The sequence below is a fragment of the Mytilus galloprovincialis genome, chromosome 2, assembly GCF_965363235.1.
Source record: "Mytilus galloprovincialis chromosome 2, xbMytGall1.hap1.1, whole genome shotgun sequence".
NCBI classification, from domain to species: domain Eukaryota; kingdom Metazoa; phylum Mollusca; class Bivalvia; order Mytilida; family Mytilidae; genus Mytilus; species Mytilus galloprovincialis.
Window position 1 is genome coordinate 6,797,401 of NC_134839.1, and position 27,983 is coordinate 6,825,383.

Sequence of the window (27,983 nt, forward strand, 5' to 3'; positions counted from 1 at the left end):
CATATGCAGAATCCTCATTAACGTTGTTAGAGGAAATATGTATCAGTTTTATAGCTATTATTTTTCTATCTCTATGGGTTCGAAAGTTTTAAATATCAAAACAAAAAGTAAAAAAGTAAAATCGAACTTAGTAAGATTTCTTCTTGTGTTTCGATTACTTCTTTTGTTCAGCAGATTTTCAAGATGTTTGATAGATCGTTGAGATTCTTTAAAGTAAACAAAAAGAACTTTCCCGAGACTGCTGCGTTAGCTATGTCAATAAATTTTTTTTTATAGAATTGTTTTTACATTTTTTGTGGTTGATTAATTTGTTCAAAATAACTTTTCTTAACAACATTTTAGCTTTCGTTACTGATTTTTGTTTCCATGAGGAACATCCGAGATCAATTTTAAATGGAAGCTTAATACATAAGAGAAATCTTGATTCAATTTGATTACAAAAACACCATATTAGGCATTAGTCCCCTAGCAAAAAAAAACACGTCTAAGGTCAACGTCTTCGATGGAGTTTGTTTTTGCTAAATCGTACTACTGAAACAATGAATTACATGGGCAATACCTATATAATGCGAAATGTGTCTCTGTATAGTCAAAATGTTCAATTTACATCACACAGAAATACTTCTTGTGGAAGGTATACCAGGAACCAAAACTAGTATCTGATATCATATTTCTAAAACAATGCCATTTTCCCGATCAAGTTGAAAATACACATATAAAAATTGATCAAGACAGATGTTCATATTATTGTTTTGTAGCTCAGTCGTTGTTTCTACAAATTGGGACTATAATACAGATATATTGCCCACGTGTTTCAGTGTTTATGTGATCCTGAAATAAGCTTTACCAGGGACACTTGAGAGCAAATGTTAATGCAAGCTTAATGTACAAGAGAAAAGTTATGTCGATCAAAGCAAGACAATAAGGTATAAGTCTAGTAGCAAATACCAGCTAAGTCCAACTTTGCCCTAACTAACTAAGTAAGTAAGTAAGTAATGACTATATTTAAAGAGGGTGACTCAACTGCCGAGTGCTTAGAGGCGAAGCATCTTTTAAGTGAATCTTTAATTTGTTTGACAGGTTATATGATCGTATTCACGACCTCTTACACTCGGAGGCGATCATTCTTACTCAAGACCACAAAGGCGGTTTCAGAACAAATAATGAACTTCACTTCATTGCATATAATCAAGACAGAAGTACATAAATTTAATTTACTTTTAAAAAAATAAGTAGTGTAGAATGCCATCTGCTAGTGTGGTTTTTCGCATATACTGTAATGGTCATAATTGCATTCTTCGTCGTTCCATAATCCATTATAATATGTTGATGTATCCATACAATCTTCTAGTGGTGAACTCCTGTTAGGTTCACCAGGATACCACAGGTTGTTGGTAATCTTTTCGCCTGTAGAAGCCCACTCCCATATACCCTCAGCTGCATCATCTACTCCATCTAACCAGTACTGTCCTGTTCAAAAGATTGTGTTTTGTATTGAATTACATTTTTATTAAATATGCTATAAAAAATCAAATATATATTATTATCAACTTTTTGTTGGACGAGTGGATTTCTCAATATTTCCTCTAACGGTCCAGAGGTGGTGAAATGGCTCAAACTCCGTAAAGTGATCGTTTCCGTTCGTAACTATTTTCCAGTTTACAGTTGTATTCGGATCGGAGCTGGAACTGTCAGAGAGTTTGAGAATGTCTTAGACACGATTAGCTATATGTATAAACTCTGGAAAGGTGACTATCTCTGTTTGCGGGAATTTTTAAAGACAATTAAAAGTAGACATTCGAAATATTTAACTTCCCGGTATGTGCTCTAAAAATAAATATATTTTCTTGGAGAATGCAACGCCATTCTTAAAGGGAACGGATTAGTCGAGTATCATTTTGGTATTCGATACTCGCGGTAGTACTACCGAACGATCATGTGACTCGAGTACTTATTGACATTTCTATTATATATTTCATTTCTTTTAAAAGAATTGAATGCTTTTTTATGTAAATTCTTAGGGCTGTAAAATTGTTGACCAAAGTACATTTTGTATGAGCACACAATATTTCAATAATCACATTTTTTCGCTATGATCATGAAAATACGATTTCTATCAAGTTTTTTCTTCTTGTTACCTGTGCACTTTATTGTGAAAACTTGTGTCATCATGAATGTAACATTTTGAAATGAGTGTTAATTTCAGAATAACTCGAGATTGATGTTAACCAATCAAAACAACGCCTTATAATGTAATTATACTGGATTACCAACTTACCGGGCATATTCTGAATCATACCATTAATGAAGTCCTTTTCGGAGTCGGATTGAACAGTAGCTAGGTGGGCTCCACGAGATCGACAATAATTCTAAAGGACATAAAATACAAGTATTAGCATTTCACTAAATACATAGACAATAATCTTGTTGGAATCCAGGCTCCCTACCAGGGTTTCAAAGAAATTCTGAGTTCCATGATGCTAGTATTTAATTTGTTTTTAAATAAAAATTGGATGATCAACAAATGATAATATTTTCGTATTACATCATCAAACATAGATTTTTATATGAATTCATAACATTTTTATAGTCTTATATGCATTATGTTTTTATTGGCTTTGGACTAGCTGTCAGTAACTGCGAGTATAGCTTTCTCAGATCTGTACTTCTTGTCTTTGTTGTGTGGGTGCATTTTTTGTTATATGTATTTCTGTGTGTACCCATCTGATGACATAAGCCTTGTCAACTGATTTTCATAGTTTTTTCTTATGTTGTATTGTAACAACACTGTCCCAGGTTAGTTGGATGGTTGTCACCTTCAAATAAATTTAACCCCCGTCACATTCCATATGTGCCTGTCCCAAGCCAAGAGCCTGTAATTCAGTGGTTGTCGTTTGTATCTGTGTAACATATTTGTTTTTCGTCCATTATTTTATATATCAAATACGTCGTTAGTTTTTCTCGTATTTGTTTTTTTACATTTTTCTGATCGGGGTCTATTGAAGCTGATTAAATATTATTATTTAGTCAATGTTGTGTTGCTTAGTCCTTTGGTTTTTATGTTGTGTCTTGTGTACTTTTATATGTCTGTTTGTCTTTTTCTTTTTTAGCCATGGCGTTATCAGTTTATTTTCAATCTATGAATTTGAATGTCCCTATGGTATCTTTCGCGCCTCTTTTATGACGTCCCTTATAAAATTGCAAAGACTAGTGGAAACATCAACAAGTTCGTGTAGTGTGAAAAATGCAAATTAGTTTATATCTTCTTTTTTTTCTAATTGCAAGCATTAATTCGAAATTTATTTTTAAAAATTTATCGAGAAAATGTAATTACAAGTACTGTACTGTGTTGACATTTGTTTTATAAATAATGTATCTTTGTAGATATATTTCATAAATCAGAAATATTGTATTTTTTCAATCAAAAGTGCATTAATCTCATGGTTAAAAAAATGCTTTTATAAAAATTAAAACTAAATGTGCAATAATTAATTCTTGTTTATTTAGCAACAAACAACATTTACATTGTTCATCTAACATTCTACTTCATAACATAATGTGGGACAATCAGAATTTTTCATGTGGGACAATCAGAACTTTCCATGTAGAACAATCAGAACTCTGAAATTCAAAAAAGTGGGACAATCGGGGATTATTATAAAAGGACGATATTAAATGAAGAAAAGTGCATTTTCTTAACATTATCTTTTGATTTTATAAGTTTAGCGAAAACATATTAAATTAATGTAATATTGAAACGAAGCCATCAATTTGGTAATAATATTCTGTTACGTTATTTACAATTTAAACATATCGTGAATCTACATGAGTTTTCGTTACAAGAAATGGCAAATAAAAAAATATATACTTTGAATCACAGAAGATGCGGAAGATAAATAAAAAGAAACTGTCCAAAGCTTTATTTCAAAGAGACAATCACTGAAAATAGATTTAAAGCACAAAAACGCTTCACGAAAAGAAACCCACGAAACCTCAAATAACAAACTCGTGGAAGTTTTCAAAAAAGAAAGAAACTCACAGAAGAGTCTATCCATGTCGCCGGTGATCTGTGGAACAAATAACAAGAAGAATCATATCTAATCCAGCCGAATGGACACGTACTGTGTACGGAATCTGAAAACAAACAACAACTAATGTCAATAACAAAAACCTTACAGAAAGATTATTCATTACTTGTGCATTTTTTTCTGATTAAGATACTTTTCAAAATTTTCTGAGTAAAATGACAAAGCATTTAAATTAACTTGAATAGTATGATGTACCCTATTGTATAAAGTTCTTAGACTACCCCCAAAACAAACAACAACTAATGTCAGTAACAAAAACATAAAAAGTAAAGGGTCACTAAGACAATACAAAGGTTATACTTCAAATATCCACATAGAGTTTTTCTAGACTAATAAAGATTTTTATGCACATTTGATCACTTGTGGTAATTAATCAACTGATCTAACAAGTGTACATTATCGAATCATAGGTTCGAAATTTATGTCGTTGGGTTGCTGTTTCATTTACGTATATCCTTCCCCTTTTGATTTCTGACCAAAGAAAGTTAGATTATACAAAATTTTGCACTGCTTTCTTAAATGCTTCTCAAAATACATCAGTTCAAATCTTAACATCTTTTCGAGTTTCTAGGGTAATTTTGGTTGCAATCAGATTTACGTGTAAAACCAGTTGGTGAACACGCTGAAATGTCTTATGATTAACATGTTGAAAGCCTGTAATTTGAAGTTTTTACTGCAACTATCACGTTGCCTAAACATTATCAAAGATCCATAAAAATGAAGTCACAGAAAAGCTCAATTAAAAAAAAGTTCGAGTCTGATGTCAGAATAGGTAACAGAAGAAACTTAGCAAAAATTATACATAAATTAACAAAGGACTACTAGCAGTTACTGCAATGACAGCACCAGACATCAATTAAACTGTTTGAAAGAGTATGTCTCTATCATATTAATATCAAGTACAATTCCACTCGTTAGTGGTTTAATATCATACCATCACGCAATATGAGAAGAACATAACCCACATCATGCCAACAAGTGATTTTATAATAAATGTAACTATTTCGGATGCATAGACCCTAGGAGTGAATCAATATTAATTCCGAAATATGCCATCTTTAATGAACTGACAACAGTTTTGTTTCTATGTCCCTTCTGAATAAGTTTGTTTAAAGGTTTGGTTAGCTTTTGAGATGAATCGGATGAAGTTGTTTGGCTTTGTAAAGAATATTACCATGAAAGATTGGATGTGAAATACCTGAACGTATTAATTCACTCCATGTTGATTTATATTTATGAATGATGTACTTATACCGATAATAAAATATATTAGTCAATGTTTTGTCTAGTTCGATTTGCTATTGGACGTGTCACGGTGTTTTCTATCCAAGGTACGTGTAGTTAGTTTTGATGTTTTATTTGTTATCCTCATCAGATTTTGTCAAATGTCTTGTCGTATGTCGTTGAGGATCTTGTTTTATCCTATTGTATTCGTGTGTTGTGGTTCAGATAATTGATCACATAGTTCATTTATTAGATTTTATACGATATATTTTTTATAAACTTTTTGGAACTTTTGGACCTCTAAGCTCTCGAACTTTTTTTATCTGAGCGTCACTGGTTTGTCCTGTGTGCACGAAACGCGCGTCTGGGGTATTAAATTATATAATAAACCTTGTACCTTTTGATAGCTATTATTCGTGTGTTTCTCTGTCCTATATGTTCTCCCATTCATTTGTAGTGTAGTCCTGTCATGTAATGTTGTCAATTTAATGTTATATTTATCATTGCCATAAAAGCGGTAGGATTTGCTAGCCACAAATCCAGGTTCAACCCACAATGTTTTCTTAAAATGTTCTTTAGTCAGGAAAATGGCCATGTTATATTATATTATATTATATCAAAATATCGAGTGTACTAATTTTTCTGTTATACAGAGATTTATTTCGTTAAAATCATATACGTTGTTGCATTCGTGAGCAAATCGTACACGTTGAGATATATAGACACCATCTCTTTCATTGTAAATGTTGGTCCCGTTAAAGATATAGATATAAAGATCCAGGAAATGGCAGTATTATTTGTTAATATTAGCTTTATTACAAGTCAGTTCAGCAGGGAAAAAACCCTTTTATGTACATACTGAAGTCGTCCCTTTTGAGAGCCAATATATCATCCAAATATCAAACTTTTTGTATCAGATGTTGTTTCGATGGGTCTTTGCTGACTTTAGTCATGAATTGTAACCTTCCCGTGAGACAGACATGTTTACACCTTTCAACTATTGCATACACCAAATATATTGCCCCTATTGCTTAGATTACTGGGAATTTGACCAAACCACATAATCGAAACATTTCATACAAGGTATGAAGCATATTTTTTTTGTGTATTTTTTTCAGCTACTGAAATACAAAACTTTGTACAAATAGTTAACGCCATCTCCGGATTGTAATACATGTGTTTTGCCTTTTTCGACTTTTCTTGCAGCAGAGACAAAAAAAAATAACTTTCGTTGCAGACGAGAAAAAATAATGTACATACCCACAGTCATAACCAAAAATAGAGTAAGAAATACTGGTTTCATGTCAAATTATGATGTGTCTCTTTACTATTTCGAATTCCTAAGATTTCAACTTTTGATTACCATATTACATAATCTGTATGGGTCTATGGGTCTTCCTGATTATACTGGTACTTTGATTTATACTAAAATAGAACGGGAAAAGATAAGGTACATTTAAAACCTGGTTGGCTCGGTTCAGTCTAGAGAGGTTGTAGAACACAAATATCTATAAGAAATGTATTGGAAGGGGAGCGCATTCACTTTTCGATTTATATGTCTATATGTTATGGTAGAAATATATTGGAGGAATACAAGCCAATGGCGGGTTTAGAATTTCGGCAGGGGGTCTAGGGCGTAAGACCCCTTTTGATTGGAAATAATTAGATTTTCGTTATTTGGTTAATTGTTAATCCTACTCCATTTGGCAATATATACTCTATTATTTGAAATGATTATATTTATGTTCTAATGATACAGAAAAATGCGAAAGTAATTGAAATTAATAGAAAACGAAAAATAACGGATTTTGGAAAAAAGGGGGAGGGCAAAAAAAATGTCCTGACCCAAAGTACCTAAGTCAATTTTACGACACCTTCGAAAATTGACAAATTCATGATTATAGGTTGCACCACCACACAAATAAGATAAAGTAATTTATTGGTCAAAAATCATCCAAACAAATCTAGTATAAGACCTCTGTACATTATTTCCTGTTCACTATCTTTCCAGTTAAAACAAAGATCGTTATTGCACATATAAGTTGATAAAATAAGGTTACATAATTTACCTAGTTTGGTAGTCTGTTTCCAAATGCACAAGGAAGTAAGACTGCTTAAAGTTTTTGGACAAATTAAATACGAGCCAAGGTCCTGCCCCAAAAAGACATTTACAATGTATCTACATTAAAATCCTGAAATAAACATATCATAACAAAACATCTGATTCGATAAAGCCTTTGCTTATAATTGAACATTAGTGATAACACTTTGTAACTCAAGAATATGTACACCTTTATAAGATCTTGTCTAACTTATCATTTCTGCAATTTCTATATAGATATAGGAAGATGTGGTATGAGTGCCACTGAGACAACTCTCCATCCAAGTTACAATTTATAAAAGTAAACCATTATAGGTCAAAGTACGGTCTTCAACACGGAGCCTAGGCTCACACCAAACAGCAAGCTATTATAAAGGGCCCCAAAATTACTAGCGTAAAACCATTCAAACGGGAAAACCAACGGTCTAAGCTATATAAAAAAAACGAGAAACAAGAAACACTTATGAACCACAGAAACAGAACATCAAATTCTATATATCTGCATTAAATAGTTCTTGTCCAAAACGCAAATTAAATTGAAAAAAAAGTTTCTTTTTGGTTATCTACAGTTTTTCTTCTATTAATTTTTTCTTCAAAATGAATGGAAAAAATAGTCAACACGCTGATATTTATCGCCTGCTTTACTTATTCAACATGACTGAATTATTTTAAAATGTAATACATCCATTTAGTTTGCAATCTGACCTTTTTGTAAATTTTGTCCTGTTTGATAATTTTTGCTAACAAGTCAATGTCTCTCTATATCAACTAAAACTTGTTTAAACCAGATGCTCCACAGGGCGCAGCTTTATACGACCGTAGAATTCCAACCCTGAACAGTTGGGGCAAGTATGGACGCAACATTCAAGCTTGATACAGCTCTGAATTTTGATTTTGATTAAATAGTTGACACAACATAGGTTTCTGACACAGAATGAATGTGGTCTAAGAACTTAAACTTAAAAACTTTAAATTTCAAATTGGACATTTACCTTTTATGGTCCAACATCTAAGATCTAAATACATGGTGAGATTCAGCATATCAAAAAACCCAAAGAATTCAATTTTTGATGAAATCAAATAAAGTTCAATTTTGGACCCTTTAGACCTCAATGTGGACCAATTTGATCACTGGGGCCAAATATCAAAAATCTAAATACATGGTTAGATTCAGCATATTGAAGAACCCCCATGGACCATGATTTGGACCAACTTGAAAACTGGCCCCATAAGCAACCAGGTGCTCCGCAGGGTGCAGCTTTATACGACCGCAGAGGTCGAACCCTGAACAGTTGGGGCAAGTATGGACAAAACATTCAAGTGTGATACAGCTCTGAATTTGGATTGTGATCAAATTTTTGACATTACATGGTTTTTTTTTTACACAAAACAAATGTCAAGATTTTACAAATCAATTAAAGATTTCTTCTTCAAACTTTTTAAATCTAAAATTAAATAGTTGATCATGACACAGCATAGGTTTCTGACACAGAACGAATGTGGTCTAATGAACTTAAAAGTTTTTTTTTTGCCTTTGAGCAATTCACTATGCTGTTGAATATTAATCCTCTCAAAAAAATGTTTGAAGAAATTTTCTTTTTATTTATGAAATCTGAAATGAGAAAAATTTAACCCCCCCCCCCTTTTTTTTCACATCCCCGTTTCCCTTTTTCCAAAACTGATATCAATTCAAATTTCTAATGGAGTTTGCAACAATAACTACTCTTTTAAATACATCATAAAATATTAAAATGTAAAATAAAGTGCTTGTTATCACTGAATGGTAAAGATTGGTTGGTAGTAAAAGTGAATATACATTGTTTTTGTATAAAACAATAAAAAAAACTTCATCAGCAACATTTTATATTGGCAAATTTCCAATGAAGTTATTTACATAAAGTTATTGACAAATAAAAATAGAAAATGACATCATAGTCATGTCTGGCAAATTTCCAACATATATTATCAACTACTATTCTATACAAAGAAAGATAACTCCAATTGAAACTTAATTGCTATTGCACAATATTGTGCAATTAGATATTTCTTGCTATTGTGCAATACTGTACAATTGAAAATTTCTTGCTATTGCACAATTCTTGATATGGAATCCTGATTTGGACCAACTTGAAAACTGGGCCCATAATCAAAAATCAAAGTACATATTTAGATAAAGCATATCAAATAAGCCCAAGAATTTAATTTTTGTTAAAATCAAACTTAGTTTAATTTTGGACCCTTTGGACCTTAATGTAGATCAATTTGAAAACTGGACCAAAAATTAAGAATCTACATACACAGTTAGATTTGGCATATCAAAGAACCCATTTATTCAATTTTTGATGAAATCAAACAAAGTTTAATTTTGGACCCCCATTTGGACCAACTTGAAAACTAGGCCAATAATTAAAAATCTAAGTACATTTTTAAATTCAGCATATCAAAGAACCCCAAGGACCTTAATGTAGACCAATTTGAAAACGGGACCAAAAATTAAGAATCTACATACATAGTTAGATTCGGCATATCAAAGAACCCCCAATTATTCATTTTTTTATGAAATCACACAAAGTTCAATTTTGGACCCTTTGGGCCCCTTATTCCTAAACTGTTAGGACCAAAACTCCCAAAATTAAACCCAACCTTCCTTTTATGGTCATAAACCTTGTGTTTAAATTTCATAGATTTCTATTTACTCATACTAAAGTTATGGTGCAAAAACCAAAAATAATGCTTATTTGGGCCCCTTTTTGGCCCCTAATTCATAAACTGTTGTGACCTCAACTCCAAAAATCAATCCCAACCTTCCTTTTATGGTCAAAAACCTTGTGATAAAATTTCATTGATTTCTATTTACTTATACTAAAGTTATTGTGCGAAAACCAAGAATAATGCTTATTTGGGCCCTTTTTTGGCCCTTATTTCCTAAACTGTTGGAACCAAAACTCCCAAAATCAATCCCAACCTTCCTTTTGTGGTCATAAACCTTGTGTCAAAATTTCATAGATTTCTATTCACTAAAACTAAAGTTATAGTGCGAAAACCAAGAAAATGCTTATTTGGGCCCTTTTTGGCCCCTAATTCCTAAAATGTTGGGAACAAAACTCCCAAAATCAATCCCAACCTTCCTTTTGTGGTCATAAACCTTGTGTTAAAATTTCATTGATTTCTATTCACTTTCACTAAAGTTAGAGTGCGAAAACTAAAAGTATTCGGACGACGACGACGACGCCAACGTGATAGCAATATACGACCAAAAAATTAAAATTTTTGCGGTCGTATAAAAATCTTAATACATGTTTAGATTCAGCATATTGAAGAACCCCATATATTCAATTTTTGATGAAATCAAATAAAGTTCAATTTTGTACCCTTTAGACCTCAATGTGGATCAATTTGATAACCAGGGCCAAATATCAAAAATCTAAATACATGGTTAGATTCAGCATATTGAAGAACCCCATATATTCAATTTTTGTTGAAATCAAACAAAGTTTAATTTTGGAACCCGATTTGGACAAACTTGAAAACTGGGCCCATAATCAAAAATCTAAGTACATGTTTAGGTTCAGCATATCAAAGAACCCCAAGAATTCAATTTTTGTTAAAATCAAACTAAGTTAAATTTTGGACCCTTTGGACCTTAATGTAGACCAATTAGAAAACAGGACCAAAAATTAAGAATTTACATACACAGTTAGATTCGGCATATCAAAGAACCCCAATAATTTAACTATAATCTATTCCAATAATACAATGCACAAATTATGATTTTTTACGTTTGTACTTGTTTCATTATGGTTCTACAGTACATGTATGGGTGTGTAATGATTTATACTTTTGTCTTGGGTCACATGATTTATACTTTAGTCTTGGATCACATGATTTATACTTTAGTCTTGGATCACATGATTTAGTTTATTAATCGTAGTTGGCTTTGAACTAGCTTTCAGTAACTGTGAATACTCTTATTTCTGTGCTTTGTTTCTGCTGATTTTATGTTAAAGTTGTGTGTGTGTCTCATACATCTTTCTACAAGTTTAATGGATCACAATTTGTATGTTGATGTTAATGTTGTCCTAATGTTGTCTAATTTTTTGTATTGTTTCAGTATTAGACAATGAGAATTGTCAGTAAAATAATAAAATTACTTATAAATTAAAACAAAATTGACAAGAAAACAAGTCGTTAACGAACTTTTACATGTTAATGACCAATGGGAGTGTAGTTTCTCTGCGAGAGATGCCCTTTCAATAAAACATTTTCATGTTTTAATATTTCAATTTTATATTGAAGTTCTTAAACTATTTGCATATATTTTTTGTAAATTATAAGATTATGGATAACTTTATTTTGTATTCATATACTGAAAAGTTGCACTTAAAATGAATGGCAGTGACTTATAGTTGCATGTATCACTATGACTGGTCTTCACTCTTTCCTATAGAAATCGTACAATAACTCGAGTTTGCTTTGAATATTTCAAATTCATGAAAAAATGTAAAAACATGGTTCCTTGATGAAATAAACATAACAGTTATTGAAGAACTAGTCATTATTGTGATACATGGATTGCCAGTAGGACAGTGGTATTGACTGCAACAGCGATGACCTCACTTACAGCTAAGTTATTATCGCTGTTTGGTCAATTCCAGTTTTCAATAACTATTCTGTTAATTAAATTAGTGCTTTAATTTGCAATGAGAATTATGCATTTGCTCACTGAGACTAAGTTTTAAAAACATATACATTCTTTTTTTTTGGCAGCCTAGAAAAAGTGTGGCCGCAACTAATTGTGATTCCTTTATTAATGTGGGTACCAATTTTCGGGGATTAAAAAAGGATATTTGATTTAATTTTTTTGGGGGCAACATACAAGCCTGAAAGAAATTATTTTTTATAACAACACTGAAAAATTTCTGGCTAGATTCATTGAACAAAATCAAACTCTAAAGATTATTGATAGTCCTCGTCTTGTTTACACTCTGCTATATAGCCAACCCTTGTAAAATAACAATGATAACAGACAATGACAGACCTGAAGATTATTTGTGCAACAAGAGCTAACTTAGAACTATGGTAATTAAGAGAAAATATAGTTTAATTTCTTTACATTTACAATTTATTTCGCATTTAAAACATGTTATTTTTAACATAGTTTTAAGATATCAAATCAATTCATTCAGTAACAATGCTCAAATTTATAAAAAGTGATATTTAGTCTATATACATAATATAAATGCTCACTTTTTTTTTATTTAAGTTTTTAATAAATCGTGTCTCAATGCTACTGTTAGTAACCTGTGGCATCATGACACAACGTGATTGGTACAACTTATATATACTTTTAAATATTCAAACACAAGTTATGTAATTTTCACAATTAAAGAATGCTGTAAATTCAGAAATTATTGCAAGCTATTATTATTGCGATTTAGTCATTTAAGACTAAAATGTGATTTTAATTTTTGTAATTTTAAGATAAATCTTGTTTATTCTAATAAAAAAACAAGAATGTGTCCAAAGTACACGGATGCCCCACTCGCACTATCATTTTTCATGTTCAATGGACCGTGAAATTGGGTAAAAAATCTAATTTGGCATTAAAATTATAAAGATCATATCATATGGAACATGTGTACTAAGTTTCAAGTTGATTGGACTTCAACTTCATCAAAAACTACCTTGACCAAAAACTTTAACCTGAAACTCCCACTTTCATTTATTATGTTCAGTGGACCGTGAAATTGGGATCAAAAGACTAATTTGGCTTTAAAATTAAAAAGATCATATCATAAGCAACAAGTGTACTAAGTTTCAAGTTGATTGGACTTCAGCTTCATCAAAAACTACCTTGACCAAAAACTTTAACCTGAAACTCACACTTTCATTTTCTATGTTCAGTGGACCGTGAAATTGGGGTCAAAAGTCTAATTTGGCTTTAAAATTAGAAAGATCATATCATAAGCAACAAGTGTACTAAGTTTCAAGTTGATTGGACTTCAGCTTCATCAAAAACTACCTTGACCAAAAACTTTAACCTGAACGGACGGACGGACGAACGGAGGCACAGACCAGAAAACATAATGCCCCTCTACTATCGTAGGTGGGGCATAAAAATGTGAGTTAAATTTTTGCAATTATGACCCTGTCGCATCTTTCACAATAATTAAACATTGCAATAGTTTCTGAATTTACAGTAATTGTATATCTATTTAATATTTACATTTATTTGTATGTGCATTTAACTCGTCTTATGACTTTCAATTGAGTTCACATTAAATTAACTACATAATTATACAGAAAATGTACTTGAGCTAAGCATCAAAAGAGTACATTCAAAACTAGAAATTATGGGCAATAACATATTTCATATGATTGTTTTGAAATCATCTTCAAAAGGCACAGGTAAAATCATTCATTTTTAGACTTTCTCATTCACCACTTTATTTCTATACAACTATCTTCATTTAATATGTAGTTGTTCAACAGTCTATTTATCTCACCCTAAGTTCAGTCAAAAGAAAATGCATTTAAAATGTCCCAACTATTTGTAAATAAACAATCTGCTTACTAGGTATATAGATGGGGGTAATACCACACATTTCACTGGCAGATCTAGAAATTTTCATAAGTGGGGGCCCACTGACTGACCTAAGAGGGGGCCCGCTCCAGTCACGCTTCAGTGATTCCCTATATAAGCAACCAAATTTTTTCCCAAAAAGGGGGGCCTGGGCCCCCCCCTAAATCCGCCTCTGCATTTTAGTATTCCTGAAGCAACTATTGATACTGGTTGATACAGAGGGTGTAGAGGGCACCAATGGTTTTTTCATATGAATGTTTATAAGATTATTTAGCATAAAATCTAAAATATAATACATTTTATGGACTTTTACCTCTTTCAAAAACCTTGATTAGCCCCTGATATAGGGACAGAAAACTTCTCCTTTACAAATCATATAAATTTCCTTCCATGGGTACATGAATATCACATTTTTAGCCTCATAGTGACTATTTCCTTTTCAAAATAAAAATAATAATTCTATAAATGCACCTTGAATATTTTTTAAAACTTCAACTTCATCATAATTAATACATAATACATAACTGCATAATGCAGCATTCTAAATACATCACATTCAAACTTAAAAAACACCCATACATTTTATGTACATAAAATTACTTGTAAAAATAAACCACGAATATCATAACTTAGTTTTCATCAATAACAAATTTATGATAATTCTATAAAATGTAATAAGATTTCAAGATAAAGGTTAATTATTTTAGTTTTTAGTATTTCATTTTAGTTAGTTTAGAATGACATGACTTTTAATAATAATATAAACCTTTATTTCTATATTGGTTTTAATTATAAAATAAATATTTGTTTATCATTTCACTATGTCAGGTACAATACTATTCCACTATTGACAGTTGTTTATTATTTAAATGAACTGTCAAGAGTGATCAGATCTCAACTGACACCACATCTTAAATCTACTTCATTTTTACATTTCAAACATGTGAAAGGAGTTGATAATTATTTACCAAATATAAAGTTGGTATGTTTCCTTGTTGCCATACATGTACATGTATACATGCATGTCTATCAATAGGAACAATTTAGTATGAAGAAATTATGTTGTTTATTCTTAAGATTTAATAAAAGCTATAGATTTAAATAATATGCATCAATGTGCACACATAAAACATGTAAAAGCAGATTCCTTATACTTTTTTGGTTTCAATAATTATTTTCTTAAATTACATAAGTAAAGGGACTGATAATCTTTAAAACTTATAATCAAAGAGCAGAATGCTCTGAGGGATACGATTGCCATATAGTTTTCAATGACACATGTATAGCAGTTCTGCCAACTTTTCATTAAGCAAATTCGTGAGATTTGGTCAAAATAGAAAAGATCTAAGAGAAAAAAATTGATCCAAGGATACTGCTGCAAAAAAGCATGAACATGCGTGAGTCTCACGCATTTTTGGCAGCCCTGGCCTTGATAGTCCAAATAATTATGATGTCTTGAAAGGCTATTATATTTTTTTTTCTTTGACGCCTTACTTCAACGTCGAAGTAAGGCTTCAAAGAAAAAAAATATAATAGCCTTCCAAGACGTCATAATTATTTGGACTATGGCCTTGAAGGCATAAAACTTTGCTCAGTGCTTGGAGCACAAAAATCATGCTCGAAACAAGAAATCAAGCAATTTCATTGGTTGATTTTCGAGTATGAGTACAAAAAAACTGACTCGAAAGTTTTATGACCGCAAGGCCAGGCTGGTACAGCTGGATAGTATTATTTTCAAAACTAATTCAACTGCACATGCAAAGGTTATATAAATCTGAATAGTCACTCAACTTTAAAAATAGCTAATCCGGATACAAGTGTACGATCAATGTACTTATTGTGTTTTATTTGTGTGCTATCAATTCCAAGTTTACTTTCCACAGCAGTCACTGAGAGAGAGAGAGAGAGAGAGAGAGAGAGAGAGAAGGTATTTCACTTCATAGTTCGAGATTACTCTGATGTCCGACGGCTGATTTGCCAGACAAGCTGGGACCGTGGGGGACTTTTATGCTAGTATACTTAAATTACAAACTTAAATAGTCCCAGTCCCATATATTATATCAAGTATTATTGGATGCCGAATTGAATTTTAAATAGCTGATTTGACTAGATGCCGATTTAACCAGGTGCCGATTTGACTTTTTCTATGGGTGCCGATTTGACTTGTACCCATGGCCAGTAATCTCGGGACCATTTACTTCGTATCTTATCACCGTTAATTCTAGGAGGAATCCCATTTCCCAGTCCCATAAATATTATTGGATGCCGCATTGACTTTTAAATAGGTGCCGATTTGACTAGATGCCGATTTAACCAGGTGCCGATTTGACCAGGTGACGATTTGACTTGTACCCAGTAATCTCGGACTATGCACTTCGTATCTTATCACCGTTAATTCTAGGAGGAACCCAATTTCTAACTCTTTAATTATTAATTTCCTTTGGGTCAGTGGGCATGAATCCTTCCGTACACACTCCTCTGTTTAAATTGAGATCGTTCTTAATATAATACGACGTTTATCGACATCTAACGAGTTAAATGTTTTCTTGACGATTTTTACGGGAAATACTTCTGAAAGGGAGACAACTCGAAACGATAATATGGAAGACTCCATTTCGGCTAAAGGGGTGTTATAGGTAAAACTTCATTGATTTTAATTTAAATGATGCATATGATTTTAAATTATGCAACAACAATATTAAACCCTCAATAGCAGGCAGACAGAAAGAATCCAATGAGTTTCAAATTAATTAATAAGCGGGGAATCCAGAACAACCACTCAATCTGATACCCCTTGAAATCAAGAAAACTATACACATGCACATTAATACATAAACAAACCCGAGACCAAGAACGCTTATTTAATTTATGATATGATGAATGAGTCTCAATTTCTTTATGAGAGTACAGTATCAGTTGCATAACGGTAAAATATAGAAAACTCCACTTCAGTTCTTATATGACAGAAATAGAATTATCGGAATTCAAAGAACTCTCGCATCTATCAAAACTGGGGAATTCCCTCTGACGTGTTTCTAAATTTATAAAAGCACTAAATATAAATACTGCTTAATTCTGATTTTCCGTGTTGTTTATAAAAACACGCATATAAGTCAAGGGAAAAATCAAAAATGAAGATTATGAGAAGAACATTACAGGAAAGTTGTTTATGTTCAATCCTTTTGCTTGTTTTTACCTTTTAAAGCAAGACAATCATAAGAATCTGAGATGTTGCTGAATGTTTATAATAAAACGGTTGACGTGAGGGAATGAGCCCTGAGTCAACGGTAAAAGTCTACAGATTGCTTAAAAGCAATCGTATCCCAAAAATGATAGAAAATGCAAGGATTCTAATATGAAAGTACCATTGAATTACACAACCATATACTAATAATTACTATCATTTGTTCAATCATATAATACAAAAAATTGTAAAAGTCCTATATTACAGAACTATAGCATTACATTAATAAATACTAATATGCTTATATTAATATTGTATCCACCAAAATTATGGCAGGATCATAAAACAAATATTAATATATATGATTAATAAGAAAAGAAAATACATGATTACAATCAATACTTTTAATCTGAACACGTTATATTTTCTTAATATGAACATGAGCACCGTAATAACAGTCAGATCTGTCTTTCTTTATACAATGCAGTCATACACACAAGATCATCAATAATTCTTAAAAACCATTTATTTAAAGAAAAAAAATATTTGGCATCAATTGTATTACATTTACAACAGACATAAACAGTATCTCTTTCATGCACTAGTACCATTATTTTACAATTTGATATTTTGTCCATTTGATTAAAATACACATCCTGTGTCCATGTTTTGCTAACTAGTCTGACCACACACCGTTATACTTTCTGATCTTAAAATCATTACATTGACCAATGAAATTTTAGCTTTCCAATTTTGGAAGGTGTGTATCAAAACAAGAATACCAGAGGGTCTCGAAAGGTCTTCAAACAGAACATGGAACTGAGCGCTTTCATATCTTTGAAAGTAAAGCATAAACAAAGGATTTGTATGTTAATCAGATTGTACTGATGTTCACATATAAATAATATCACTTGAACATGCTTAAGTTTACAAAACATTGCTTAAACTTACAAAAGTTAAAATATCATGAGCTAGTTTATAGCTGCATTTGCACCATTCTTGAACGAACCATCAACAAACTGCCAGATGACACATATGTACAAGATTAGATATGTGGAATATTTCTGTCCAGATTATTCATAAGGATTTCACACAGTGAACACTTTATTGTTTGTGTTGTTTATCTGACAATAAATACTATGAAGGATTCAGTCTGTTTTGTTCTCTGAAGTAAGCCTTGAAGTATTCATATGAACTGATCATGATGGCACAAGCTGGAGCTACCTTTGTGATTCTGGGAACCAGTCCTGAAATTAAAACCAGACAATAATTGTTAGCAATGTGTATATAAATGTGATAAATCTGTGTCAGCTGCTTCTAATTCTCTTTTTTTAATTTTTCAGACATATTCATTCTTTCTTATATATATATATATACACGAGATGCTTCTGGGTTTGATTTGGCTTTACAACTGTTTTACTTGAAGTGTCATTGTATAGATGAAATGTTCATCTAGTGTACAGCCTTGTATCTTTGACAGACATGACATGTATATACAGTTAAAGCATTTCCTAAATTTATAATTGTTGCATGAATGAAAATTGACAGTTTTTTAAGCAACACAACCAACATGACCAAGGGCTAACATAATAGACAACTTTCGAGTTCGATGCATTTCTGTCAAAAACTCTGGTTTTAGTGAACATCATTTGTGCATTTAGGGGCATCGTCACTTCAATTCCAATGTTGAGCGAGTGGTTGGAAAATTATAATACTATATTGCACGATTTTTTATTCGGCAAAATAAATTCTCATAATTGACAATCAGCACTGCTGTCATTAGGGAATAGTTATTAAGGACTTACAAAACAAAAAATATTTCTAGTTTATCCTGCACAATGACAATCACTAAGACACTTGATGAACGTTGATAGTGCAGGGATACAGGCGATCCCCTCTATCTGGTAAATGACGTCACAAAGGCGTGCCTAATTGACGAGTTTTTTCCGGTGAAGGATGAACTCGAAAGTGGTCTATTGTGTATTGTATTTTTCTCCATTAATTAATTATGTTAGTACAAGGGCATCACTCCTGAGCCAACATGTATTACATACCTGTAAAGAGAGCATGGTATCCATGATCAGCTTTCATTTTCATCATCAGTTTCCATGTTGACCTAGTTGCATTTTTGTTTTCTGTTAAAAAAAATATTAGAGCAAATGTATATTGTACTCAGGCATTAGCATTCATACAATGTGAAGGCAAAAAAGGCCAAAATATATTTAAACTTGAACAAGTGTGTGGTTTGCCAAAAGACAGCAAGAAAGATATAATCAACAGTTGTATTAAATCATGATCATAACTGGAAACAATTTAAGGACTTGTAAATCGTTATAGAAACATCACATGAAGAATTTGTGCACCAAGAATGATTAATTTGTTGTGCTTAGCAAAAACAAGAAAACAGGAAGTAAGCCTAAGACATGAAGGTTCAGAGATCATCATAGATCATCATATGCTCTGTAACAATGAGTTTGTGATGAAGCACGACTTAAATTGACCATTGACATGTTTACCTTTTAATACTTCTCCCAATTCAATCTGTCTGTGTGTCTTAATCACATCAAATGGCAGAGTCAGGATACCAGCAATCTGTAAATAAAAGTTTCTGATAAATGTAAAAGCTGGAATGAAGATTTTATGCATAGTATCATTCACCTCTCAGTTTTTTAGGACATGCATAGCTCAATAATGCAGTTGTTTGGATACATATGCTTTGCTCAGTAATGTCATATTTCACAGTAAGTCAAATGTTAGTTATACATTAAAAAAATATATAGCAGTAAATCAAAATTCTTCAAAACCCAGCTATAGTTCTTTATAAGGATTTTTGTGAAGTTTATGTATCCAGTATAAAGATGAAAGATTTGCACTCTTTTACTGATTATTGCAGGTTTTTTTTTTTACAAATTCACCACTTACACCGACTGAAGTAATGCTAGTTGTCTTGACATATAAGTACTCACTGTTCCAGATACAGCACCAGCTGTGAAACTCTCTACCAATGTCATTTGTGATGGTCCTCTCTGTAGTAGTACACGAGCTTTCATACTCTCATATGACAACCAATACAGTGCTGAAATTGGAAGTTGTAAGATACAAACCACATGTAATGATGTTAACTAAATTCAAAACAGAAACATTTTTATGGAGTCCACATTTACATGCACTATCTTAACAGATAAATTTCATCTGACATAGTAGTACTATATGCAAAAAGGCTAATAGTAAACTCAATCGACTGTAGAAGACCCAAGCTCTTTTTTCAGCTTAAGTGCCAAGTTTTCCTCCTCTATAAATAAAATTATAGAGTTTAGACATAGATAAGATTATCCAGTGGTCACATCTATATCAGGGACACATGCAAATGAGGCAACAACTAGCAATAATGCTTAGCTTAACATGCTTACCACCAGGGTTTAAGCTAGGATTTTGAGGGCTTTAGTCAGAGTATTAGTCACTTTAGCGCGCTATTAAAATCAACCTTATTTTGTGTAAAAGCAATGGACCAATGATGTATATTACTAGCTTCATCTTTTGACTTAGTCAGATTTTAAGGGATTGAGGCACCAGCATGATTGGCAGTTATTGTATGATTTGACTGTATTGGCCATTATTATGAAAGATTCTGACATGGAATCCAGAAATTTAGTTCACAATTTCTTTTCAGTTTGTTCCAGGGGTCATTCCTGATCAACAAAAGTTGGATTCTATTTTTTTTTAAACAAGGAATCACAGCAGAAATTAATTTGCAATGATTATTTCACTGCATAATCATTATCCTTATAAAACGTCTAAGTCGATATTTGGAAATCATTTCTATCAAGTTGGAAATGTATAAAATCCTTTTTGGAACGATTATAATGACTGAAAGGAGGTTGTAAACAAATCAATAATAGATCACGTTTACTACTTTCAGTTTTAAAATGAAACGAAAACGTGGATAATAAATTCAAAATGAGTCTGGATTCATCAGGAAATTGTCATTTTTCGATTTAAATTCCTTTAGTAAGAGATATATATTTGTCTCTCTCGTTTAATTGATTCTAAATGATTTCGTATTTTACGTTTTTAATGTATATAAATAGTCAAAAGAATACTTTCACGCCTGCGTAGAACACAATACAGGAAGCACCTGTTTAAAACATTTCTCGTGAACTTTTTGAATAAATACATTTAAGTTCTTTATTTTAAATGGAAATTGTCGAAAGTTTTTGATGAAAATTTAAATCAAATATGACGAAAATGCCTTGGAATGACGAATCTACGACAAACTAACTTCAGATTGTGATCGTTTGGGAAATATTGAAATTCAAATGCGAACTGTCCGGGTTGTTACATTTTTGATTAAATGACGAAATTATACTCCTGGTTGTTGAAATGCCGACTGACTGATTTTCCTGGGGAAATAATTATGATGGTCATTCAATTATGGAGTTCATTAATAAATTACGGATACTTAGTGACCCTTCTGATGGTGATAAGCGGATTAGTTGTAATCACAACTTGTAACACCTGTTGAAAATGTTAATTACCTTGAGGTCATAAACTTGTCAAAAACATGAAGACAGGTAGATTTATAGTTTAATTTTTTTTTACACTTTAAAAATTTAAAGTGACGAAATTGATTTGAAATACTTTTGTCAATGAGAAAACTCTTTCATAAAATACGAAAGTGACGAGCGCTAGCAAAATCACTGCTTACCACCACTTCATTTCAACTCTGGTTAATAGATGCTTCAATGGCAATCATACATTTGTCATACTACGTCTCATTTTTATAATCATTCAAATTTGAGCTTTCCATTAGAAGTTTAACCCTTTCAACGCTACACAAAAAAAGAGAAAAATGGCTGCTGCTGCTGCATTTTTTGTGTGTTCATTCATTAGAACAGTATATTCCTTTTCAGACTGCTGTATCTTTTTTATTATATGAGATACAGAGAAAGTTATTGCATGAAAAATGCTCAGGAGAGCATGAACTGTCATGTTAGGTAATTATTTTAGTGTAATTTTCAGGTAATTAACAGGTAAAAGATGTAATTTATTGCATTTGAGTTGAATTTTGAATAAAAACTACTTTTAGTCTTCATTTATTTTGATGTTTTATCTGCCATATAATAAAGAAGACACCAGTTGCTCTATTCCGTAGCGTATTGCACCATACACAATGTATTATGTAATCGTGGCACAAATAAATGGCTCCGCCCTAAAAATTTTCAACCTCCGTTCCCCCCCCCCTTTTTCTACGTCTTGTACTGATCGATCAAATCATATTTCCTACACGATTTAAATGTAATAAACACATTGAGATAACAAGAAACCTTTTAACTAATCCTCGTTGTCAGTTTCGCCATAGAAATGCTGAAATATTTCCATATTTACAGCTTCGTTTCCGATTTCCGCCATTTGCATTTGTCAAAATATTTGTTTTTATTTTCCTTCTATTTTCCTTCTACTGCATGATTTTACTATAAAAATTGCAGGGATTTCAAGCGCAAATGAGACCTTGTATATCCTCGATTCAAACGATGAAAAAAGTAGAGGACCCGAATGAAAACTGAAGGGTTTAAGAGTCCTGATGAAAAATCCTTTGTCATAGCGGCAACCGCAAATAGCAGTGGTGGACGGTGTACGTCATCGCGGCATATGCTGTGTATAGCGTTGAAAGGGTTAAGTCACAAAAGTATATCATGTACTACATATTGTATGTCATTATTGATTATAAATAGAATTATGGTTTTCAAATTATGGTCACAAAAACTCACTAAACCATAAAAAAATAAATGACATACCATTCAATAAACAGATCACCTAACATAGCCAAGTGAACCTCAACATCTACATGTATCTTACCTGAAAAAGGAACATCTCTAAGCAGTGTCGGTCCAAGGCCTTTCCATAACATGGTAACACCTCCAGTTTTTATGGACTGACCAAGAAACTTCCTAATTTGGCTGTATGATAGCTGTTCTGACTGTAATTTGGTTCTGATCATTTCTATGGGACTTATAACTGTCACACACAGCGCTGTATAAAACAAATTACATCAAATAGTTAAATTTTCTGAGTCATGAAAACTTAAACCAAGTAGGAAGGTTGTCCTATCCTCTATTCCATGATAAAGACATCACATATTGTTTCAAACAAAGATTCATTGAACTCAATTTTAGTTGACTATCATAGACAAAAACACAAAGCTGAAGTGGATCAGAAGGCAATTAGTCATGTAGGTGTATTGACAGTAGTCTTTCTATTTCATGAAAATAAATAAACAGATTTTTTGAGAAATTTTCTTTTAACTGCATGCAGTAAAATCTATATGAACTGACACATTTGTCATGCATAGACAAAATTAACTACTATAAGTTCTATCAAAAAGCACTTCATTTTCATCATTAATTAAGTCTTTTCCTTTTTTGTGAAAAGACTTATTGTATTTCTTCTGATTATTATTATTTTTTTTTTCTTCCACCAAATTTTGTTCTTGCGATAAATGTTTGTTTCGCAATATGTCGCTTAGATATTTCTCATATGGTATCGTATAGTTTATGCGCTTTTAAATTTCACCCTGCTAAGGCGAACCATTTTCTTTGTAAGAGTTATCTCCCTATTCACTGTTTATCATTTGTGTGCATCTCCTTCGTAACAAAAAAAGATAGCGACAAAATTCCTTTAACAAATTGTTCGTTACATCCTCAGGAATTTTTGGCTTATTTGGAGCAAAGCGATTCGATGACATTTTATAGGAGTTATCTACCTTTACAAAATAAATTTAGCGGAATGTTTTTTTAACTCATAAACAGTTAACCGTATAACCCTGGAATGTTTTTATTTGAGGCCCCTAGGTCCTAACTTAGAAAATGAGATCAAGGTCAAAGGTCAAGGTCAAGTTCTCAATTGTGACTTTTGCTTGTTTTTGCATTTTCTCCGACACTTTGACAGATACATATAAAAGAACAAGTGCAAAATGTCTGCTTTATTGTAATAAAGATATGCTACGTTTAGTCTTATACAATTTAATGGCATCTTATAGGAGTTGGTGCCGCTGAAATGTCTTGATATGAGGTTATTTGATTATAACTTTAAATAAGTTTATTATTAAGGCATTTGACCTTGTACAAAAGGTTAGGTGACAAATGACCTTGAAAAAAGACTACCGGAAGTGACCTTGAGAAAACAGGAAGTAGCCTTTTTTTGCAATTTTTTTATAGAAAAGTACTCAGAATCCATATATTTTGTCATATAGATACATAAACTGATTACTGAAGACTAAAAATGACTTCCAACAAACCGGAAGTGTCCAATTATCTCCCATTCTACATACAAAAGTATATAGAAACTATATATTTTTGAAATCAGTGTAAAAGAAGCTATCATATGAGACCAGAAGTGACATTCATTTCACCGTAAGTAGCATATTATCTCCCGTATTTCACTCAAAAGTATAGTTAACCATTATTTATCGCATCAGTATGAAGAAACTATCCTCTTATCCAAATTTCTTTGATGTGGAAAGACTTTCAATTGTTCTCTGAACAATTGGTTTTTAATTTTATTAGTTATTCTGAAAGTTTCGTGTTTATATCAGTTATGCCCCTCAATGATAAAAAAAAATTATTCATCTATGTACTCATATAAGAAATCACACTACAACAATATCAAGCTATCAGTCAATCTATATGATAACTTTTAATAACATTACACATACTTCTTGCTGAAGCACCTGCAATCATGGGTTTCCACCAATCAGTGCCCTCTAATCCTCCATGGTAACCTAACTTCTTACGACATATCTCATAACATGAAAAATAGATAACTGTGGCAGGAATAGCCATGACTCTATAATAAAAAGAATTAAAAGTAAAACAACAATAAATAATAATATATATTATAACTACAAAAATCAATCAATCCCTTTTGGTGTTTTCATGAAAACCAAATTTTAATACATGCATATGCTTATTTTTTATCACATAATAAATATTTTAAAAGAGAGATGAAAGATACCAAAGGAACATTCAAACTCATGAGTCAAAAATACACTGACAACACTATGGCTAAAACCGGGAAAGACCATACAAATTGTCTAAAATAAACAACAGAAACACAAAATACAATGTAGAAAACTATACACTGAACAATACAAACACCACAAAAAACTGAGAATAATCTCATGTGCTCTAGAAGGGTAAGTATATCCTTCTCCGCATGTGGCACCTGCTTTCAGGGTGACAACCGTTCTGCTGCTGTTGTATTTTAATATTCAAACAAACAGATAACCATGAACATGATGACGTACATGTAATAGGAATAAAATGAGATGTGAAATATGTCAATGAAACAGCAGACCAATGACACAATCAACAAAAGATACATGTACCTTCAGTTATTTCAGATTTTTAAATTTACCATGTATAAATTGATACAATGTAGTGATAACTTTATGCTTAATTCAATTTGTCAATGAAATAACTATCGAATATATTTGTACATTGTCATAAATCAGACAGTTTTACAGGCTTGTAGCTTGCATATAATACATAATGATACCTGAATAACCATCCTAACTTACAGAGTTGGAGGCAATCCACTCCAAAGGGAAGCAACTCCTTCATATTTAAGAATCTTGAAAAAGGCATCCTAAAAGAAAACAAAGAACAGATCATCAGAGCTTTGGAATAATAGATATATACAATTTTATAGTCAATAAAACAATATTAGAGCAAGGTTTAAATTCCTGTTGTGACATGTCAGCTCAACTTACAAAAAAATCTGACATGTCTTAAAGACTAATATCTACAGTATACTGTGATATGTTATGTGTAATGTGATGAACAGGAAATGTGACATGTATAAGATGTTAATACCTGACCTGATGTTCAAACACTTTTTCTAGGCTACTCAATTCCACATTCATTCAAACGAAATATTATTTAAATAAAGAAATACATTGCTACTCAATATTAATTCATATAACATCTTTCAATTAATAAAGAGATATCTTGTTTTTTTTCTTTACCATGTGTAGAAATTACATACATGTATAACAAGATCGAGTGTTAATTTTGACTATGTTGATTGTCTAACATGTCTTAGTGGCAGTCACACCACATCTCTTAATTTCATAATCAGAAAATCATAAAAATTCTTTAGAGAAAGCATTCTGCTAATTTAATAAAGTGTATAAATTATATTTAAGTTTTAAATAGCATTCTATACAATAATTTATGACGGTTAATAGCCATAAATAATTTTTCAAATGATTAAGACAATGATAGGCGATAACTCCTGGATCTGAATATACATGATATACATTGTATATGTTATAACAAATATTAAAAACTTACAGCTGTGCCAGTAAGAGGTTTTGGTATAGGCCTTTTATACCATGGACACTCTGGTGCTGGTGTTAAACTTGAACCCCCATTAACAGCACATACACATACATGATCCATTAGTCCATTACAGTACTGAAAAATTTGACCTTTAACCAGTGGTTTCTTCTGTGACTGAAGTCGTATCTTTATCACATCCAATGGAGTAACTGTAATCATAATAATACAATATGGCGTGATATTTCAGATTTTATTTAATCAAACACTAGTAGAATTTGGAGAACTTGCTCATCATGATCTTTGACCAGATTTCTATCTAAACATTAAGTCACCTGATGAAATGACAATAGTCATCAGGTATGTATGGATTTATTCAAAAAGCACTTATATTAGCAAATAAGAAGTCAAATTATTGTAGGTCTCTGACAGATCAAAAAAAAATTATCAGACATTATTTATTACTTAACCATACATGTATCAAGCTGCTTAACAAGTAGGAAGTTATGCAGTACTAAGTACCAGAGAAAAATGTGACTGAAAAAATATATGTTTCAAATCATTCAGATGAATTAAACTTAAATTACATGTAGAGAAAAAATAGCAATTTCGGGATGCAATGACGTACACAGGGATTGACAGATGCACAGACGGACAAGAGTAAAGCTTAATGCCCCTTCCGCTACAGCACATTTAAAAAACCTCAGATGTGTTTATGCTTTCTGTCTAATTACACTATCATGACTGTGTGTACACAATGTATGTCATGCCATGTGCATGTCATTAAAACTGTCATTAAAAAAATAAGAAATTATCTGATTATTATGATCATGATGATGATTTGCTAAAATATACAGGTTTGAAGAGGTCTCATTCTTTCAAATTTTCCTAAAAACATTCTTGTGAATTATGTTGAATATTTATTACCATGCACACTAAGCCTAGGATCCAATTTAGGAAAATAGCTCTGACCTCTGAACCCATAATTTTATTTACGCAGTGTTTTGCATAAAATAATAAGGTGACAGCCAATAATGAATGTCTGTTACTGTTAACTGACCAATATGTGCCACTTCATTTTTTATTTGACATTTGACATTCACATTTATTTACCAAATACTGAGGTTACAAATGCTCCACTGCATGATGAAATCATTTGCTGAACTGGAGTAATTCCATTTCCTGTCATTCCGTCATTTGTCTCGACTGCATCTGTGTTCTTAATCATTCTTCTACAATCCATGCAACTTTTCTCATATTTAACCCATAGTTTTCACTGTACAAGTGGGAAATAAAACTTTTCTAGCATGCCAGAGTGTATGTCTAGTTTCATAACAGTCTGCTAATTCAAGCTTAAAGAGTAATGTAAATTTCCCCTTTTGTAAAACACTCGCACAACTCCGACAAGAAAAATCTGTGCGTGCGTTCTATAATTTATCTGTATTCGTCGACAATTTGCCAAGGTTTA

The 27,983-nt window shown here is 31.8% G+C and overlaps 3 protein-coding genes across 3 annotated transcripts in view; all 3 read right to left on the reverse strand.

Moving 5' to 3' along the window:
* The window catches only part of LOC143062766 (amino acid transporter heavy chain SLC3A1-like), a 387,949-nt gene that overhangs the window by 182,620 nt on the left and 177,346 nt on the right, over positions 1-27,983 (reverse strand). The window lies entirely within an intron of this gene.
* On the reverse strand, positions 1,201-6,737 carry LOC143062753 (C-type lectin domain family 4 member E-like). Its single transcript, XM_076234523.1, has 4 exons — positions 6,573-6,737; positions 4,040-4,134; positions 2,279-2,369; positions 1,201-1,470 (listed from the first exon to the last, which is right to left on the reverse strand). Exons 1-4 carry the CDS (start codon positions 6,613-6,615, stop codon positions 1,253-1,255), a joined length of 447 nt encoding a protein of 148 aa, XP_076090638.1. The 5' UTR covers positions 6,616-6,737; the 3' UTR covers positions 1,201-1,252.
* LOC143062755 (mitochondrial glutathione transporter SLC25A40-like) lies at positions 17,661-27,879 on the reverse strand. The gene is made up of 9 exons (XM_076234524.1): positions 27,629-27,879; positions 26,531-26,727; positions 25,756-25,823; positions 24,892-25,022; positions 23,037-23,210; positions 20,147-20,256; positions 19,697-19,772; positions 19,235-19,315; positions 17,661-18,427 (listed from the first exon to the last, which is right to left on the reverse strand). The coding sequence occupies exons 1-9, from the start codon at positions 27,756-27,758 to the stop codon at positions 18,318-18,320; spliced, it is 1,077 nt and encodes a 358-aa protein (XP_076090639.1). The 5' UTR covers positions 27,759-27,879; the 3' UTR covers positions 17,661-18,317.

Excerpts from the sequence above, each read along its gene's own strand:
- LOC143062753 (XM_076234523.1), bottom strand. The coding sequence starts at position 6,615 with ATGAAACCAGTATTTCTTACTCTATTTTTGGTTATGACTGTGG. Across the intron at positions 4,135-6,572 it reads ATTTTTGGTTATGACTGTGG|ATTCCGTACACAGTACGTGT; the intron begins GTATGTACATTA and ends GTTTGTTTTCAG. Across the intron at positions 1,471-2,278 it reads TATGATTCAGAATATGCCCG|GACAGTACTGGTTAGATGGA; the intron begins GTAAGTTGGTAA and ends TCTTTTGAACAG.
- LOC143062755 (XM_076234524.1), bottom strand. The coding sequence starts at position 27,758 with ATGGATTGTAGAAGAATGATTAAGAACACAGATGCAGTCGAGACAAAT. Across the intron at positions 23,211-24,891 it reads TGCAGGTGCTTCAGCAAGAA|CGCTGTGTGTGACAGTTATA; the intron begins GTATGTGTAATG and ends TGTTTTATACAG. Across the intron at positions 20,257-23,036 it reads TAGAGATGTTCCTTTTTCAG|CACTGTATTGGTTGTCATAT; the intron begins GTAAGATACATG and ends TTCCAATTTCAG.